The following is an 18,519-nucleotide window of genomic DNA, read 5'->3' as shown; positions in this document are numbered from 1 at the left end:
TCCATCTTCCCTTTGCCTCTGTATTTAATATGGCAACCTTTCAGAAATAAATCTTATAACAACACTTTTTGTGATGCAACTGCTAGAAATTCTGTCACACTGTGCAATGATAGAAGGTCATGCTTTACTCAGTTAACAAGACCCATCTGGGGTGTAGGTGTTGATGGGCTTAGAGCAGAACTACACAGTTAAAAAAACAACAACCTCGAATATTCCCACAGTACAAAATCAAAACTAGCAGTCCCATGCTTGCCTACTATATAGGTAATAAACTGATTATTTTCACTTTAGCTGGGCATAGCTTGGGTTGTCTCTTGTCTGCTGAATCGGTTAGTAAATATACCGGGCGAATAAATGCTTGCACACCTTTTAATACAAACCATGCCAATCCATGCCTGTTGAGTTGCACAGAGTCTCAGACCTTTTGGTGCATCACTGCCTCCTTATGTGGCAGTCATACCTCATGCACATAATGAGTGAAAAATACTGTTATGACACATGGCAATCAATTTCTGATATCTGGTTGCCTTTCCTTGGTGGTTGGGATACCTGTGGACTTGCTAGTCATGGGGGTATTGGAAATGTGCACCTTTCTCCCACCCACCCCCAGTTTTTGCTGGAAACGTATCACCATGCATCAAATTTTAAGATACATCTTCTCTTGTGTAAACAAGATGACACCACTGCAGATATGGCAGTGGTCCTTCTTTCTCACATTCTCCCCCTCTCTCATATTTGTGCATATGCAACTTCCCAATTTATTTATAAATGAAGAGCAAGAAAACAGGAAATCTGAGAGGAAGGAGAGGGTGATAAGCCATCAGAGGGACATCTCTGCTGGAAATGTAACAGTTTAGCATAGCTTTGGTCCATTCCTTGCGTACCTGAAATCCTTTGGCTGCTCCTTCAGACACCACACATCTTCCTGAATTTGATCCATAACTATACAGGGTAATTTGTTCAGCACCAATGGCTGTATTTGAAAGACAAAAGGCCTCAGTTAATGAGAGGGTTTTTTTTTTGTTCATTCGTTTTGGGTGCATGTAATTAAGCTACAGATGCCACATTTCAGTTAGCAGCTAGCATTGCAATTGTAATAGCATTCTTATTCAGAAATGCATCTTCTCATGAGATCATTAGATCTCTCAGATATTGGTTAAGCCCATCAAAAATATTTGAGTAGGGAGTGATGAAGATTCATATCTATAGGTATTATCGATCTGCTGGAGAGGCTGTGACCATTCTTTCTCGTTAGTTGCCTTGACAATTCCAGAAATGCCCTGGGTGGAAGTGATAATTTAGACTGAAAGTGCTGAAATGCTGTGCCAAAGAATTCTCCCAGTAAATGTTACCAAGGCATTTATATCAGGCACAGTTAACTTTTATATTGGAGATTTGACTCCTAATCTTAATGCAGTTAACAGAAGTGAGCAGAAACTCTCCACATTGCCTTTCATTCTGTTCTTATTAGTGCCTTCCTTGTGGAAAGTTTGGTATTGAATGTATATAAAAGGGGAGCACATTTGTATGGATTTATGCATGAGAAAGTGCGGCACCAAAATATTTTCTTGCACTGACTGCCAGTCCATAAATAAAGTCAAAATAAATTAAGTGGTTTTCTTTCTAATTTTACTTTGACATGTAAATAGATCTAAACATTTAATGTGATTATTTACTTCTGTGTATGTCATGTATGTAGTTTGATACATATTGTCAACTGAGCGAAACTGATTTTGAAATTGGATTCTTTAAAAGCATAATTGTAGTAACAAAAGGTTCTAGCATAAAGAGTAAACACATTTACATAATTGAATCACGTTCGTGCAGTGAAAAATTTTGGAATACTGCTTTTTTAAAAAAAATAAAAATAAAATAGCTGGTGAAAAATATGGTTGTAATCTGCCTTGAAACTGAAAGAACATTAAAGGTGCTTAACTTTAGAATGATGGTTTATAATTTATTACTGCATTCCTAACACTGTGTTAATTTCACACAAACAATTAATATAAGTGATACAGCTGATGACACACCAGACCTGTTGTTCTGCACATGTTTGAGTGTGCATCTAGAGCTGTGGGTGAGCAGGTGTCTTCCTTTGCTTCATTGGAGATTTCTTCACCATATGCACAACAAGGTTCTCATGATTTTGTCATCCGCTGTTCTTAATGGAGAATCCCTTTCAACCAAGGTTGCGTCTTCTACATTTCCCTTGATTGCAAAGGATTGCAGGTTTGAGTGACTGGCTGTGTGGAATCAGTTCTGTTTCGTATTATGCACCCATGTGGAGAGGCATCCCCCAAAGCCCTGTAAGGTTCAACGTATGCAGGCAATGTAGTGGATAATTTTGGAGATGGAATGGGAGGTCATTGTGGGCCTGTCATACATACATCCAGTCATCTCACTTATTAGTTACTGTGTGTAGGGGGTGTCTCACAATATGACTGAGTGAAAGAGAAGAACTGAATGCAGATATAGGAGGTGCCATTCCCCAGCCGCCCTGGAACACTTATCAGTGAGCATATACCAAGGGCGTAGAAGGGAGAAATCGTACTCTGTTGAACTCTAGTGGGAGCCATCCACCAATAGGTTGCTGATTGTGCTATGTGTTTATAAAACAAAAGGGGTGGGGAAAACATTTGAAAGGAATTGAAGATATTGTGTTTCTTTTCTTTTCTATAGCTCTACTGAAAAGTCGTTTCCCTGGAGATCTGCAGGTACAGTTGTCTTGTATGTTTTTTTTAAGACTGTAAACTACTTTTAAAAATTCAAAACTACCTTTTGCCAAAAATGATGTTGTTCTGATATATCTTGCAGTAACATACTTGCAAGGCTTACGTTTTACAGATTTTCTTGCAGTGTATATTCATTAAAGTGATCACAGTCTATTGTTCTGCTCACAGTTTGCGAAAGTGTGGGCCGTTTCATGTGACTTCTTATTCTTACAGTTGTCTTGTGTAGAGGGGAAAAACCCATTCCATTCACCCAGTATACACCATCATCTGCGATGACTGCTTAGGTGTCTGTTTCATTGTTTGTACAGAGCATCACAATTTGTAAATGTGAATGCAAGAATATAGGATAGCCTTAGCATTTTTGTTGCTACTTCAGTTAAATTAAACGGTGTTCTTCATCTGCCTACAAACGTTCTATTACTGAACTATCATTCTAAGTATATTTATAATGCAGTGATTTTCAAACTGTATTCCTAGAAAATCAGTAATGGAAGATAAGCTACATGAAAAGCATTATGCCAATATTGAATATTCTGCAATGTGTTTCGTATTCATGGTTTCATAGCCACTCTTAGCTTGTGGGGCTAAGAGCGTGATTGGTACCACTCAACAACTTAGTGTGTGCAACAGAACGCACCTCAGAATGCTGTGAAACATGCAGGAGTTCCTTTGTAGACACACCAGTGCAGAAATGATACCTTGTGGGGTAGGATGCTTAAAAGCCACAGTTGTAACATTATAGATCAGTAGCCTGGGCTACCTTATTGTCTTACTCTGTTTCTGATATTTTTTTACTTCTGATGTTTTTCATTTGTCCCTTATTACTTTTTGTTCATTTTTCTTCAATTTAATTGGTTTTCCTTGCACTTTTATTATTTCTGTTTTTAGCCACCTTAAACTGCACAAAGAAATATAGGATATAAGTGTTTTTGATAAATAAAAATAAGAGCTGTAATAAAATTCTTTGCTAGTATGTGGAAAGGATTTATCTGGCTTCACCAGAACCCTTATACAGTACAATGTTTTCCAGCTAAACAAAATTGTGGTTATTGTAGCACACCTAAGACTTCTGATTGTTTTTCTCCCTTTTAAATAGTCATGTCCTACTACAAATACGCTAGTTGTTGAAAGACACTTCACAAAAGGTTTTCTATGCAGGACTGCTGACCTGGAAAACACAAGTGGAAAGTTTACTTGGAATGGGCCTTTAAAATTAGTTATATGGTACTTTTATTTCGCAGGCACATTTTGAGCTCACAGGGTGAGCATGCTTTATTTTAAAATGTATTAAATTAAAATGCTGTTCCTTCATGGATCTAAATATTATTGGCTCTTCCTCCTTAGTAGCTGGACTTATTAGGTCCAAACTATAATCCTAGTGCACATCTTCAGGATTATTTGACATTGACGTACAACTGAGATGTCCCCAACTTTGCATTCTCCATTCATTGTAAGGAATATTTGCTGGCTATCTTGCCCTCTTTTCATGTTTTTAAACTCCAAAACTAATTAAAATTAGTTGCACCAAGCTGTGCAATTATGGGAACTCTCTAGCAACAACAAAGAAGCCCACCCCAAAACTCTAATCCACTTTAACTCCATTCTCATTCATTTTCATGGCTCCCTGGTGCAGAAGTCTTCAAATGCCTTTCATGTAAGAGACCTGGAAGGCTTCCAGTTCTTGGTTTCTTCCTACAGCCCTGATAAATTACCTTCAGAATTAGGTTTTTAAGGAACTGAAAAGCTATTATTTCTTTAGTTCAGAGATAGGCAGGAAGCATGTTGGGATCTGTTGGAAGATCACGGTTATTTGCAGTAGACCAGCAAGAACTTCTGCCTCCCAGTTGTATGCATATATGTATTCACCTCGTTTAATAATCACAACAACCTTGTATGGCAGGTTAGGTTGAGAGACCATGACTGGCCCAAGGCTGCCCAGTGAATATTTAAACCATAAGTGGAAGTTTGAGAATCTTGTCCTTCTTGCCAAGCTGCAAATTTAATATTAAATTTCTGAGTCGCAGCTGCCCCATCTCAGATTCCCTACATCATCCATCAACTGTGGAAATAAAGTGAAGAGAAGCCCTCATGTGAAGATGTAGCAAGTAGGAAGGATTTCTCAGTGGTTTCATGTTCCTCAGTCGTGGCACACTTTTGTTTAAAAGAACTGCGCAAATTCTGTTTTGAAAAGGCCTGGCTTGAAAAGGCAATTCACCCTGAAACCCTTTAAGTAAATTACAGCTGTACCTTGGATCTCAAATGTCTTGGCTCCCGAACAAATCAGCTCCCAAACGATTGAAACCCGGAAGTGAGTGTTCCGCTTTTTTAACAATTTTCAGAAGCCGAAAATCTGGCACAGCTTCCGCGGCTTCTGTCTGGCTGCAGAATGCTCCTGCAGCTAATCGGAAGCTGCGCCTTGGTTTTCAACTGGTTCCAGGAGTCGAACGGATTCCCGGAATGCATTCTGTTCGAGAACCAAGGTACGACTGTAAAAGAAATTAAGGGCTGTATAGCCTCGTGCATCAGCCATGCCTACAGAATGTCTCAGATTCTCCAGCATCTCCATTCAGGATCTCCATTCAGGGCTGGGAGAAACCTCTGCCTAAATTTCTGGAGAGCTGGTGTTTCATCAGGGAAGACAGTACTAAACCAAATGAACCAATGGTCTGAGTCCTTATAGGACAGCTTCCTATGTTCCTAAGTTACTGGATGCGATTTGGCAGCAAGATAGGCTAATTCATATAGGAATCAGTTCCTGAATGTAAATTTGATCCCTTCTGGTATCTTTTCAATCTTGCTTTGTCTTTCAAGCCACAGATTTTTTTTAAGTATATTTGTTTTATGCTTAAAGTTCAAGAATGAATATCACAGCTGACAATATGTTCTTCAGTTAACAGCTTCAGAATTTTCCTCCTTTGGAAGTGTGTACTGTTGAGCTTTCAAAACTGACAAGAAAACACCACCTCCACAAATGGTCTTTTCTTTTATGTCTTTCTCAGAATTGAATGTTCATATACAAAGCTATTGCTCTTGCACAATTGTCTAAAATTGCTCTGCAGATGGTATGTAGAATAGAACTGAGCAGAAATGGTGAAGCTGTACCAGGTTGCAGATGCGTATAGATGTAGATATTATTATTGACTAACAAAACTCTGCTTTCAGATTTGCCAAACACAGGTGTAAATAAACTCAGAGCATCTGAGAGTGTTCATATTGCGTCTTATCATGTTGGAACAGAGCCAGAACAAGGGAATCTCTACTCCCCAGAGCAAACATCGCTCCATGAAAGTGAGGGTCTGTTATATACATTTTAAATAAACTGAGATTTATCAATCTGGTCTTGTTTTTATTCATAACTGTGTAATAACTTCAGCTTCGTTGTGCTTTTTATCTTTAGGATCAGTGGGTAACTCTAGGAGTTCGACACAAATGAATTCTTATTCTGACAGTGGATACCAGGAAGTAAGCAGTTTTCACAACAGCCAGAACCTGATAAAGGGAGAGAACAGACAGCAACATTCCTTTATCGGAGCAAATAATAACCATTTGGTGAGAAGCTCAAGGGCTGAAGGACAGGCTTTGGTTCAGGTACATGTAGCTCCAAAAATGTATTCAAGAAAATCTGGTGAAATAAATAAATAAATATACTAATATAGATATGGTGTAAAAGTAATATAAATATGAATGTAATACCCAATACAATAATTTACTTACCTTGATAAATCATTTGTATTCTACATCTTCAACCACAACAGTTCTCTGACTGGCTTAAAATTATATAAGAATAAATAAAACACTATTTCATTTCGTTTCATTTCTATATCACCTTTATCTTCCAAGGATCTCATCAAAACAGTGGGGGAGGGGAGTAAAAGAAAATTCCAATTAAAAGCAAACAGCGCTTCCATAAATGGCATAAGACAATATAACACTAAATAATGGAGCAAAGCTTCAAGGTCATACTTCCCTTCTAAACATTTGTGGTTGAGGGACGGGTCACCAGTATTTAGTTCCACTTTCCAGGAATCCTTAGTTGCCATTACATGTCATTACTGGTTCATACGCCGGGATTTTTAGAAAGGTGAACTAAATGCTCGCAACATTCTCTCAGTTACACAGGAGGAGAGAATGGGAGGGCATGGAAGCCCAAGACTTTGTTCAGCCTAATTCCAGCTTTTGTAGAATGACATTGGGCTGTGCAGTATTAATGGTAACTTATTTATTAGGCTTATTAATAAGACATGAAAAGGGCAAAGACTAAATGGAGAAAATAGTTCTATAGGATTTTGGTGACACATTTGCTGCAAAAAAAAAGAAAGAAAGGAAAGTGGAACATTAAGATTAAAGCTACATCTGTACCACAACATTTAAGCCCAATCCAAAGGATGTTACTCTTTTGGCCCCTCTCAAGGAACTCTGGAAATTAATAGTTTTGCTTGGCTGCGGATGCCAAACAGGATTCTCGTTGTTCGTTAAGAATGCATCCTTGACTGAAGTTACAATAAATAAACTTAATTTGAAACATTTTAGGCGCAATCCAGAAAACATTAAGCATTTAAAGTCCTGCTGATTTCAGTGCAGAGACTGAGAAGTGCAATTCTGTGCATATCTGTTCAACGAGTCTTACTCCCAGATAAATGTGTAGAGAATTGAAACCTTTAAAACACGAGCTTAACTCTCCGTTTTAAAACCAAAGGGACTGAACTCTAGTGCAAATGCGCCCATAAAGGAATTTTCAAGCGAAAATGTTGCATCTTTTACACTGGCTGATGGCTTTGTGCATCCAAATGATACGTGGTTCCTTTTGAACAGGCATCCTCAAACATAGCTGCCAACCGAGCCATGAGACGCGTAAGTTCTGTTCCATCGAGGGCCCAGTCTCCCTCATATGTGACCACCGCAGGCATTTCTCCTTCAAGGGGATCACTCAGAACTTCCTTAGGGAGTGGCTATGGCTCACCATCCGTTACTGAGTCGCGATCTCTTAATTCTAATGTGTTTTCATCTACAACATTGCCTGTACAACGAGCAGCATCTCCGTTTACCACACAGAGGCCAGCTTCGCCTATCGCAGTGCGCAGAGTTGGCTCGGTCACATCCAGGCAGTCAACCAACCCAAATGGAGGAACTCCCCAGTACCAGCCCGCTGTCAGAGTTGGGTCACCTCTTACGCTCAATGACACACAGACAAGAGTGGCCTCTCCACCCCAAACCCAAGTTGGATCTTCATCGCCAAAACGTTCTGGGATGACCGCCGTTCCACAACATCTGGGGACCACGTTACAACGGACACTTCATGATATCGAGCAATACGCACAGCAGTACGATATATATGAAAAAATGGTCCCACCCCGTCCAGATAGCCTTACAGGTTAGTAAAAAGGTAAAGACACAACTTAAAACTTTGCGCGAACCTGTAAATACAATGAATTGCACTGTTGGCAAGAGGAGCTGTAATATGCCATTACTGATGCTTGAAATGCTGTTATAGGCACAGTGCCTGCACATGAGGAATCTGCACAGGACCAACAACACAATGCAGGATTTTATGACTGCATTTTAAACCGGGGTATTTTTTCAAAGGGTAGGAATCGGATGTTAGGTGTCGCTGAAAAGCTTATTGATTTCACTGAAAGGAAGACTGAAGTTGCTGCTTTGAATGTGTTTGTAGTTCCACAGACTTGTTTCAGCAGATATTTTCGGAATTAATCGCTTCATTTCTCATCACAAAGAATGAAATGTTATACTGTGGAGGCTTAGCAGTTTTATTTTATTTTTAATTTGTTTCTGTTGAAAGATTTTCATGGATAAACAAATGAACCTATAGGGTCTCTGTTTTCAATTCATAGAGTCCTTTCTACAGGTCAGCTACATTTGGTGTGAAACGCTTTTGTCATAGGCATTTTGAAGTTGTGGGGGAGAGCAAAGTGTGGAGAGGGGGGAAGAAAGAAGGGGGTATAATGATCTTTCATTCTTTTGCATGGTGTATGTGCAGAGTTTTGTGTCAGCGTCAGGCGGGTAGGTTCTTTGTTTGCTTTTGCTGGCAATGCGAGAGGTTGGAGAACCCAGAATAAGGTTGCTTGCATTCAGTTGATTGCCATGAGCTTGGTTTGTGTGTGAGAGGGGGAGGGACATTGTTCAGATGAAAACAATGAGCTTCAGTTATTCCGTTTTTTCTACACACAGTTTTTAAATGCACAGAAAAAATATGCTTAATGCCTTAATAAAATGATTGCTTATGGGCACAAGTGCTCTACTGTATACACGATAATTTCAGCTGCCTGCAAGATCTTCATTTGGATGGAGGGATCCACTTCATCCCCATAGGAGTGGGTGCGCACATTCGGCCACTCCACCCAGATGACTGATGAAGACAGGATGTACAAGTGCATTATGCGTATCTGAGCACATGCAGATCGTTGGGTGGGGATTTAGGAAGTATTCACCACTTTGTTTAGCCTGCAGGGGTCTAAACATGTACAACTTGCATTAGATTGTGACCTATAAATAATAAGTACAAATAAAATACCACCATGGATTGCCATTCTTTCATTTTAAAATTTGTTCCCATATGAATGAATTTAACCTACCTCTATTCAACTTGGAGACAAACAGTGCCATGAATATCCCTATCAAAAATGATCTTGCATTTGAAAAAAGCAGGTATCGGGCCTGAAATATATGAAAACTACCTATACTGTTGATATGCACTGCATAATTAACTGCAGTTTATGTGTTCCTGACTCCCTCTGTGCAATACTTGAAGGGATTTGTATTTCCTTATTACTTCTGGGCACACAAGCAATGAATCATTAAACAATCCAGAGGCAGACCTCAGTATAGGTATCAGGTTTTCATATACCACGTAATCTGTGACTGACCACATAAAATATGGGAAAAAAATAGGAAGCAAGCAAGAGAAACACACTTTGTTTAATGACAGGAAGTGCAAGCAACGACTGCTTGCTTGAAATTTAGTTCTCACTTTTGTCAAATGTAGCTAGTGCATTTCAAAATATGAAAAAAGGCCTCATGCATTGTGCCAATGATTTTGAAGTAGAACAATGCTGCCTGTATATTACTCATATAGCAAAGTCCTAATGCCCTGATTAAAAGTGCCTTAACAGCAAATATTTAGATGCCAATCTACTTGAAAGGTTGCTGAAAGCCTTGACTTAATATGTTTAAGAATGCTGTGCCAAGCAGCTAAATATGAATGACTTCTTAATCAGTCTTTTGATATCACAGTCCTGAATCTTCTAGTTATTTCATAGTGAAGATGTAGTAGTATAATTTTTCAAGGCTTTCAAAACACAAAGCCTTTTAAATTATTCTTAGAAAGATTTTGCTAGATTCCATTTCTTAATACTGTTAATCTTCACACAATATCCATAACCTCAGTGGTTGCCACTGTAGTCCTAAACCCTTGCACCAGCGTAATGACTTGTGAATCTGGCATATGATGTTTTTATGACATTGCACTGGTGTTTAAATGAGTCCTGACAAAACCAGGAGCAAATGAGAAAGAAAGAAAGAAAGAAAGAAAGAAAGAAAGAAAGAAAGAAAGAAAGAAAGAAAGAAAGAATCATTGTATTACTTAATAGGACCAACAGATGGAAGGCTGAAGGTTTAACAACACATCTGAACTAGTTGTTACCACAATACGATTCAGCAAAGAACAAATATTGACATTTGCAAATATCATGGTTAGTAGCTCAATCAGGTTGTCTTCTCACACATTGCCTTAGTTTTTTTTAAAAAAAAACCTCTTACAGTACAGTGGTACGTCTGGTTATGAACTTAATTCGTTCTGGAGGTCCATTCTTAACCTGAAACCTGAGGTACCACTTTAGCTAATGGGGCCTCCCGCTGCCACCGCACCACCAGCACGCGATTTCTGTTCTCATCCTGAGGCAAAGTTATTAACCCAAGGTACTACTTCCGGGTTAGCGGAGTCTGTAACCCGAAGTGTTTGCAACCCGAGGTACCACTGTATAGCATATTTAACTAGAATAGATTCTTCGCTATAATGACTGTTGTGATTTTTAAGAGCCAGTGCAGCTTTGTATTTTATAATAGAAAGAATGAAATCCTTAAAAATAAGGTTTTGCATAGCCTCATACCAGATGGACAGCAAAGCAGGTTCTTATGTCATAGGGTTGATATGTTGTACAAGTGCTGATATTTCGTGAAACATGCACTGACAGAATACTTGTATCACTGGACATCCCCACTAAATCCTCATTTTTAAAAGGCACATGTCCCCTTAGTTCAGTTCCTCCTACACCATAGGGTCGCTTAAGCTGCAAGGTAGATTGTTTCATCACACGTTAAAGAAAGGAAGATTTTGTTGCTGGAGGCTAAGCTAGTACAACCCCCTTGCAGTTTAAATAATTGGCAGCTGACTGACAGACTGTGCTCTTGCCAGATGAATCTATGTGGGTCTACATTAAATGAAATAAAAAATCAAGACTATTATGGCTTTTCCATTGTTCATGGGTGGTACAAAATGACCATTATGGGCCTGACCCAAAACTTTTGCAGCATCCACAACATTCCCCAGAGCACAGTAAATAAGGTGTAAGAGACCAAGGCCTTCTGCAAATTTTCTTCCATTGTCGCATGTTTTTAAAATGGTTGTTGCCATTATACAAACTATAGCACAGAGGCTTTAAAATACCATAATCTTCTGTCACCTTGAACAATGTGTGCAGTTCTAGCTGCCACTTTTTAACAAAGAAACTATAGAGCTGGTAAAAGGCAAGAAATAAGAGTACAAAAATCATTAGGCTTGTAGATAAGCTACAAGGAGAGGTTTAAATTGGAATTTTTCACTTTAGATGGAAAATAAAAGATAGGATAACTGAAAGAGGAAGATAAGATCCTACATCATGCATAAAAACGGAACAGGAAACGTGGATGCTCTGCTCAAAAACATGTGACTGAGTGGGCCTGGAGTGAAATTATTGTAAGACTTACAAAGGCATCTTTAAGCACATTTTGATTTTCCCCACTCACTTTCTTATGCACAAAATAATTTCGTTGGAGGCCTTGTTAGCAACAGGTGAGACCAGGCCTGAACTAGCCATCTGGCAGTTCTGGTAAAGGCCAGAGGGACCAATGCGCTCAAAAGTCGAAGGGATGATCTTTGTGAAAACAAAACACAAACCAATAACCCTGTGCCTGCCTACTCTCCCCCCCCCCCTTGCTCTTGCACAGGACAGGGAGAACGGCAAAAGATATAGGTGCCACCTATCTCTGAAGAGATCTGTTTTGAAATACAGATTAACATATATATTAATTTCTTCCTTGATAGGATTTTAGGCTGTGATTAGAAGATGAGATATGCATATGTGTGGGAGACTCACGTGCGTAGTTGGAGCCTAAAAGATTGCAATATGAAACTGGGGATTTGTTTGTGAAGATTGCAATTGCCACATACTCACATTTCCCTTTTCCGTCTAGGCTTGAGGAGTTCATATGCTAGTCAGCACAGCCAACTTGGTCAAGAGCTGCGTTCAACGGTGTCTCCTGATCTGCACATCACCCCTATATATGAAGGTAGAACTTATTACAGTCCAGTGTACCACAGTCCAAATCATGGAACCGCTGATGTGCCCCAAGGATCCCAAACAGCGTTGTATCGAACTGGATCTGGTAAGTGTGAAATCCCTGTTGTCCCCAAATCTAAATTGGCTACAAGAGTATGGGGAACTAATTTATCACCCAGTGTTCGCTGGAGAATAATACTGAAATAATATGACAGCGTGTAACCATAAAGTTTAGAAAAAGGAAACCCCTGTTCATAAACTTTCCTTCCTCCACAGATTTGGTTGGGGGGGGGGTATGCTAAAGGACACAGATATCTTCCTGCCTTCTCTATCTGGAAGGAAGTTGGGTAGGTTCAGAAGTGCACAGATGCTTGAAGGAGCATCTGGCTAGAAGGGAATGTTGCAGTCATAGAGGGAACAATCAGCACACACACCACCTGCCACTGTAAAGGGGCCATAAGACTTACCTCTGCTATAGGCAATCTTTTAAAAATAACCTAGAACGTCACATACCATCCAATTCGGCCTACCCTCCCTTAGAGGAGGTTACAGGACTATTAATTTTCAAGATCCTTCGTTTTGGCAGCATTAAAAAAGCATTAAAAACAATATTTTAAAAAAATTCTTTTAAATGTGCGATCCATTTAGCTGCTCTATATTATTTGTCACATTTATAACTGACCCCATCAGTTCAGAATTGAGTAATAACGCATTGAAATAAGAAATTGAAAATCCCATCACCATTCAAATCATGGCCAAATTCCATCAGCATTCAAATTAAGCTATTAAAGTAACGTACAGTGAAATTGCTAAAATTAAAAAACTAGGGTTTGGATCCTAGCTAACTTAATTCAAGGAAGGGAAAATTCCCCAGTCCCTCTTTGCCCCTGCGGCCACTTGCGCTGCTTAAAAGGCCTCTCTGGAGGGTAGCCCCCCCCCCCAATAGACAGTATGCAATGGGACATGGCTAGCTGCTGCGGGGAGGGGAACTAGCCCAAATGACTTAAGCCCAAAATGGGACTCTTAGAAGTCTTGTGTGCCGCATCCCACCCCCAAGATATAGACTCTTAAAGGGCACAGGTGGCTGCCATTATGGAAGAAGCTATGTGCAGCTTCACTTCTTTGAACTTCCTTAAGTAATGGTATCTTAGATCCAAGCCAATCTAAACCCCAGTCCATCTGTCCCTCACCATGCCAGCTTAAAGAAAAGCATATTCCATTGCTTCCAAAAGGTTTTGTTGAGTTTCAGAAGGAAGGAGATCAGATAATAAATCTCTGTGTCTGTCTGTCTGTCTGTCTGTCTGTCTGTCTGTCTGTCTGTGTGTGTCTGTCTGTCTGCATACTTCTTCTCTGGCGATCATTCGTAGCCGAGTAAGATTGTTTTCCATAAACACGGTTTTAACAATGAGTTCGTAAGTGACTGTGGAGGCCAATTCTGGATCCACACGTCCTTCCACAGTGGGGACATTGGTTTCCTGGTGGGAGTTGATCATGGTGTGGAATTGCCAAGCGTGCCTTCCTCTTAGCACGTTTCTCCCTTGCGTCCTGAGTTCTAGTGTCTTCAAAGCCCATTACACCTTTGGTAAAGGCTGTTCTCCAACTGGAGCACTCGCAGGCCAGTGTTTCCCAGTTGTCAGTGTTCATACTACATTTTTTTAGATTTGCCTTGAGGCAGTCTTTAAACCTCTTTTTGCTGACCACCAGCATTGTGCATCCCATTTTTAAGTTTGGAATAGAGTAGTTCCTTTGGAAGACGATCATCATACAGACACACAGCAACACATACGGACACACAACAACAATCTTGTATTTTTGTTTTATGTTCCAGGTGTTGGAAATCTACAAAGGTCATCCAGTCAGCGTAGCACTCTTACATACCAAAGAAATAATTATGCTCTGAACACAACAGCTACCTACGCAGAACCCTACAGGTCGCTTCATTATCGGCTCTCTGAGTCCAGCTACAACAGGATGCAGCAGCATGCGCCTCCTGCTGATGATGGTACCACAAGATCTCCATCCATAGACAGCATCCAGAAAGATCCCAGGCAAGCATACCTCATACTTGTAACGAATTGCCCAGAGTTGCCATAGCGAAATAATTCTAAATCGATTCCTGTTACTTAGACCTTCCATTGCTAATCTTTGAGACTGTGTTTAGTTCACCATTGGAAATTTAGTTATACACAAATCTTTGTAAAATGTTGTCAGCGGGTGGACTGGGTTAACTCCTTGCAGGCTGAAAATGTTATATATAACACACATGAATTCACACTTTCCTTTGAACTCTGCTTATCCAATGAAGAGAATTTGCATGGCGGGATCCAGAATTACCTGAGGTCATCCACATGCTTCAGCATCAGTTCCCATCGGTTCAAGCCAACGCTGCAGCCTACCTACAGCACCTGTGTTTTGGAGATAACAAAATAAAAACCGAGGTACGCTATAGATGCCTTATTGGAAAACCTTCAGTGAAGAACATTGTAGAGCGGTTTTAAATTTTGAAGTTTCCGTCAAATTGGTACCTATTGATAAACTTACACTGCAAACGCAGGTTCATGCTTCTAGGGTTTTACTGTGCTGACAGTGAAAATGCTGGGTCATCTTTTTGACAGCTTCCTTTAAATTTTTATTTCTGTGCACACTTGCTTGGAAGCAAGGCCCTTTGAACTCAGCAGGATTTAATTCTGAGTAAATATCTGGATATGTGGGACAATAAACAGAAGCTGAATCCTGAAAATACAAAGGTGTAATTGTGACCCAAGTTCTCATGTCTTGGAGGTGGGGGGCCCTTTTTGACAGAGACGTTATGTTTCAATTGTTGTAAACCACCCTGGGATCTTGGAGAAGGAGGAGAAATTATAACATAAGGCCTAGCTAATGGCTTCTTAAAAATCATTTTATTCTGCAGCTATTTAAAAAACAATGTTTCTGTCTAACAAGCAATTAGCAGAAAAATCACTACCTGAATATTTATTATGTTTTCCAATAAACTTTGCATATGTGAAACGGAGGGGAACAGTGCTTTATGACTTGAATTTTGGGGAGTGTGCTTTCCTGTATTACTGGTCACCTTATTGTTGTCTTCACAGAGTAGCTATGTTTTCCATTGTTACTGAGTAGATCTATCACTTTGATCACATTTTTCCTGTAGTCAATTGTATTCTATATTTTAAGAACCTAAGGGTCATATCCAACACTTCTGCTAGCCCACCAGACTCTCTCCTGCACAACAGAACCTTATCCTTTCCTCTCCCCTGAAGCCCACCGCACACCCTCAGAATCTGCTCTCTTTGTGTATTAATGGAATCCGTTCCACATATTTTCTAGGTATGTAGGTTAGGAGGAATCAAACATCTGGTTGACCTGTTGGACCACAGAGTCATTGAAGTTCAAAAAAACGCTTGCGGTGCATTGCGGAATCTGGTGTACGGAAAGTCGACAGATGAAAATAAAATAGCAATGAAAAACGTCGGAGGGATCCCTGCACTTTTACGATTGCTAAGAAAATCCATTGATGCAGAAGTAAGAGAACTTGTCACAGGTAAAGTTTCAATAGACAGGAAATAAATGGCATTTAGTCAGGTGAAATGTTTCTGTGTGCAAGAAGAGGTTTTACTTTGAAATAACTTAGTTGAAAAGGTATCTAGTTGCTTGAACCTTGGCATGTCTGTTCAGAATAATGTCACATTTATTTATGTGAGACCTACTGTGGTCAATGTGTCTAGGACAGGAGCCTTAGAACCTTCATGCAGGCATTTGGGGTTGCAGCTACACACACACACACACACTCCAATAGACTTTTTGTTACAGAATTTATTTTGTCACCTGCAGAGTAGTCCTGCCTCATGGCATTTTTCAAACAACAACTGGTCCTGGGCAGAATATTTGGTTTGGTTTGGGGACATTTTACTACTTCAAGGTACATTGAAATTCAGCTTGAGATGGAAAAACGTAGTCCTCCAAAATCGTTTTTTGTGAGGGCTTTTAAAAAATGTGTCTGGGTAAGTGCATCCTCCACACACACACACACACACAGAGAGAGAGAGAGAGAGAGAGAGAGAGAGAGAGAGAGAGAGAGAGAGAACAGCTTATATTGCCATATATTGCCACATTGGCAATATAAGTTGTTCAGTACATCTGGCAATCCACAGTTGTTCTGAGAAATTTCTTTGAATGTCTTCTGCAAGAGTGGATAAATTAATCTTTAGTACTCTTAGCTCCAATAGTTTGTTTTAAAGATTATTTTGGACCCTCAGGCAGTTAATACTTTCACATTTAGAACTCTCATTCATAAGGATTCATTATATTATTGAGTCTCACAGTAGCAGTGTAATATTAGGATTCTATTGTGAATGACTTTATAAGTTGTTTCATGGTGATATAACATTTTTCGTAATTAGATTTTTTTTTCATTTTCATCAAATGATTTCCTGAAGAATGTAGTCACCTTGACTAAAAAGAAAAAGAAAACTACAGTTCCGTGGTGTTGCACATGTCTGTAGGGGGAAGGCCAGCTCCCTGAATTCAACAGTATATTTCTGCTAATTGAATTTTGCTAAATTTGAGAAAGCTGTGTGCTTTGAGTTCAGTGATATTCCACATTCCAGAGGCACATCTTTCTCAACTCACTTTAGATGCCTCTGTTGCTCAAAGACCATCTTGACTATGACTTTATATAAATATGATCCCCTCTGAATTGGGGAAAAAACATCTCCTTGACTTCTAATGCACGCACACAAGTTTGTCATTGGATAATGTTGTGATCAACTGAAGTTTCAGAAAACTGCAACTGTTCCAAGTGTTAGAAAGTATTCAGCACATACGACAAAGTGTGAATCACACATTAGGCATTTAGCCAAATGAACTGCTGGGATGTTTCAGTAACCAAATTGCAAGGAGCGGGGGCTGTGAACGCAAGTAGTAAATAAGACCAGACTTTCCTCCCTTTGTCTCTCCTCCGCCCACATCACTGCAAAATACCTCTGCCTGCTGCCTCTGTGGAGACAGCTCCTAGTTCAGTGGGTACTGGTACTTCAAGACTCATCAACATGGAGACAAGCTTGTGAAGGGATCCAGCAAGTTCTTCCACAGCTCCCAGGCTTGGTGGGCTGGCGGCTGCTGTGGCTCAGCAGACTTGCAGCTTCCTTCTCTGAATAGAAGGCAGAGACCAAGATCAAGAGAGCTTTGCTTAGGGTAGGAAGCACGCTAAAAGTCATCTGTGCCTGGCAGGTTTTCCTGAATATTTTTTTAGGGCTGTGATGAAAGCCAAGCAGATGCTGTTTTCATCTTTCATCCCAGCCTAACGTATCTGACCTGTCAGCTGCAGTCATCTCAGGATGCTCATTCATGCTTAGCCTCTAAAGTTTGACAATGTGCCCACCAACCCTCCATATTTCTTGCAAGGCTCAAGCACTCTAGAGGTTTTTGCCTGGGCAACCCATTACCTTAGGGCAGGGTTTCCCAAACTTGGGTCTCCAGCTGTTTTTGGACTACAGTTCCCATCATCCCTGACCACTGGTCGTACTAGCTAGGGGTGATGGGAGTTGTAGTCCAAAAACAGCTGAAGACCCAAGTTTGGGAAACGTGCCTTAGGGCACAGTGCTGCTTATTTCTTCCCAGGCCTTTTTCCTTTTCCTTTTTTGTGAAAGTACGCAGGCATTCTTTTCAGTTAGCCCAGCAAGATAATCAAATCACAGCTTATACTGATAAATAAGTGCCATGTTGGTTATTTGCTTAAAATGCTGTGATTTCAGATATTTCAAGCATAGCATAGGGCCGTTGGACCGGTGTGGCTAACAGTTTATTATGTATGGCATGCGAACTTCACAGGGAAAAATGCTGTATCTGCTCACCTCATGGGGTGTGCGCTGTTTTATTACCATTTCCCCCTTTCATTTATATTCCACCTTTCTATTGTTATGCAACCCCAGATGGCATACATGTAGTTCTCAGGTGATGGCCCAGCCACACAATGACCAAACCGAGGCCTCTGTAGCTTCAGATACATGTGCCTACATATCGTATCCTGGGATCGCCAGTGCTTCTGCACTTTATGTGTACCACCAAACGAAAGATTACAGCTGCTAACTCTAAGAGCCTAAACCACATGGGGGGTGGTTCTAGACACTACCCACCTCTTAAGGGTGTTTCTTTCACTATGCACATAAAATAAAAACAACAACTGCACCATCGTGCAGGCTATAGTGAAGGTCCTCAGGGGTTTTTTTGGCCAT

General features: G+C 40.1%; 1 protein-coding gene across 15 annotated transcripts in view; it reads left to right on the top strand.

Moving 5' to 3' along the window:
• The window catches only part of PKP4 (plakophilin 4), an 89,564-nt gene that overhangs the window by 48,937 nt on the left and 22,108 nt on the right, over positions 1-18,519 (top strand). For 4 of the 15 annotated variants that reach the window (XM_083406345.1, XM_083406343.1, XM_083406340.1 and 1 more), the window contains exons 4-11: positions 2,680-2,714; positions 5,895-6,020; positions 6,130-6,320; positions 7,785-8,103; positions 12,198-12,389; positions 14,112-14,331; positions 14,589-14,721; positions 15,614-15,827. In XM_083406345.1, the coding sequence (XP_083262471.1) occupies positions 2,680-2,714; positions 5,895-6,020; positions 6,130-6,320; positions 7,785-8,103; positions 12,198-12,389; positions 14,112-14,331; positions 14,589-14,721; positions 15,614-15,827 (1,430 nt within the window). Of the gene's footprint in view, positions 1-2,679; positions 2,715-5,894; positions 6,027-6,129; positions 6,321-7,544; positions 8,104-12,197; positions 12,390-14,111; positions 14,332-14,588; positions 14,722-15,613; positions 15,828-18,519 lie in introns of all 15 variants that reach the window. The other 11 variants (XM_083406352.1, XM_083406350.1, XM_083406347.1 and 8 more) reach the window with 3 other exon arrangements.

Source organism: Podarcis tiliguerta, assembly GCF_965153285.1.
Source record: "Podarcis tiliguerta genome assembly, chromosome: 1".
In the NCBI taxonomy this organism is placed as follows: Eukaryota; Metazoa; Chordata; class Lepidosauria; order Squamata; family Lacertidae; genus Podarcis; species Podarcis tiliguerta.
Note: the sequence above shows the minus strand (reverse complement) of the source record. Positions and strands in the feature narration are given on the sequence as shown.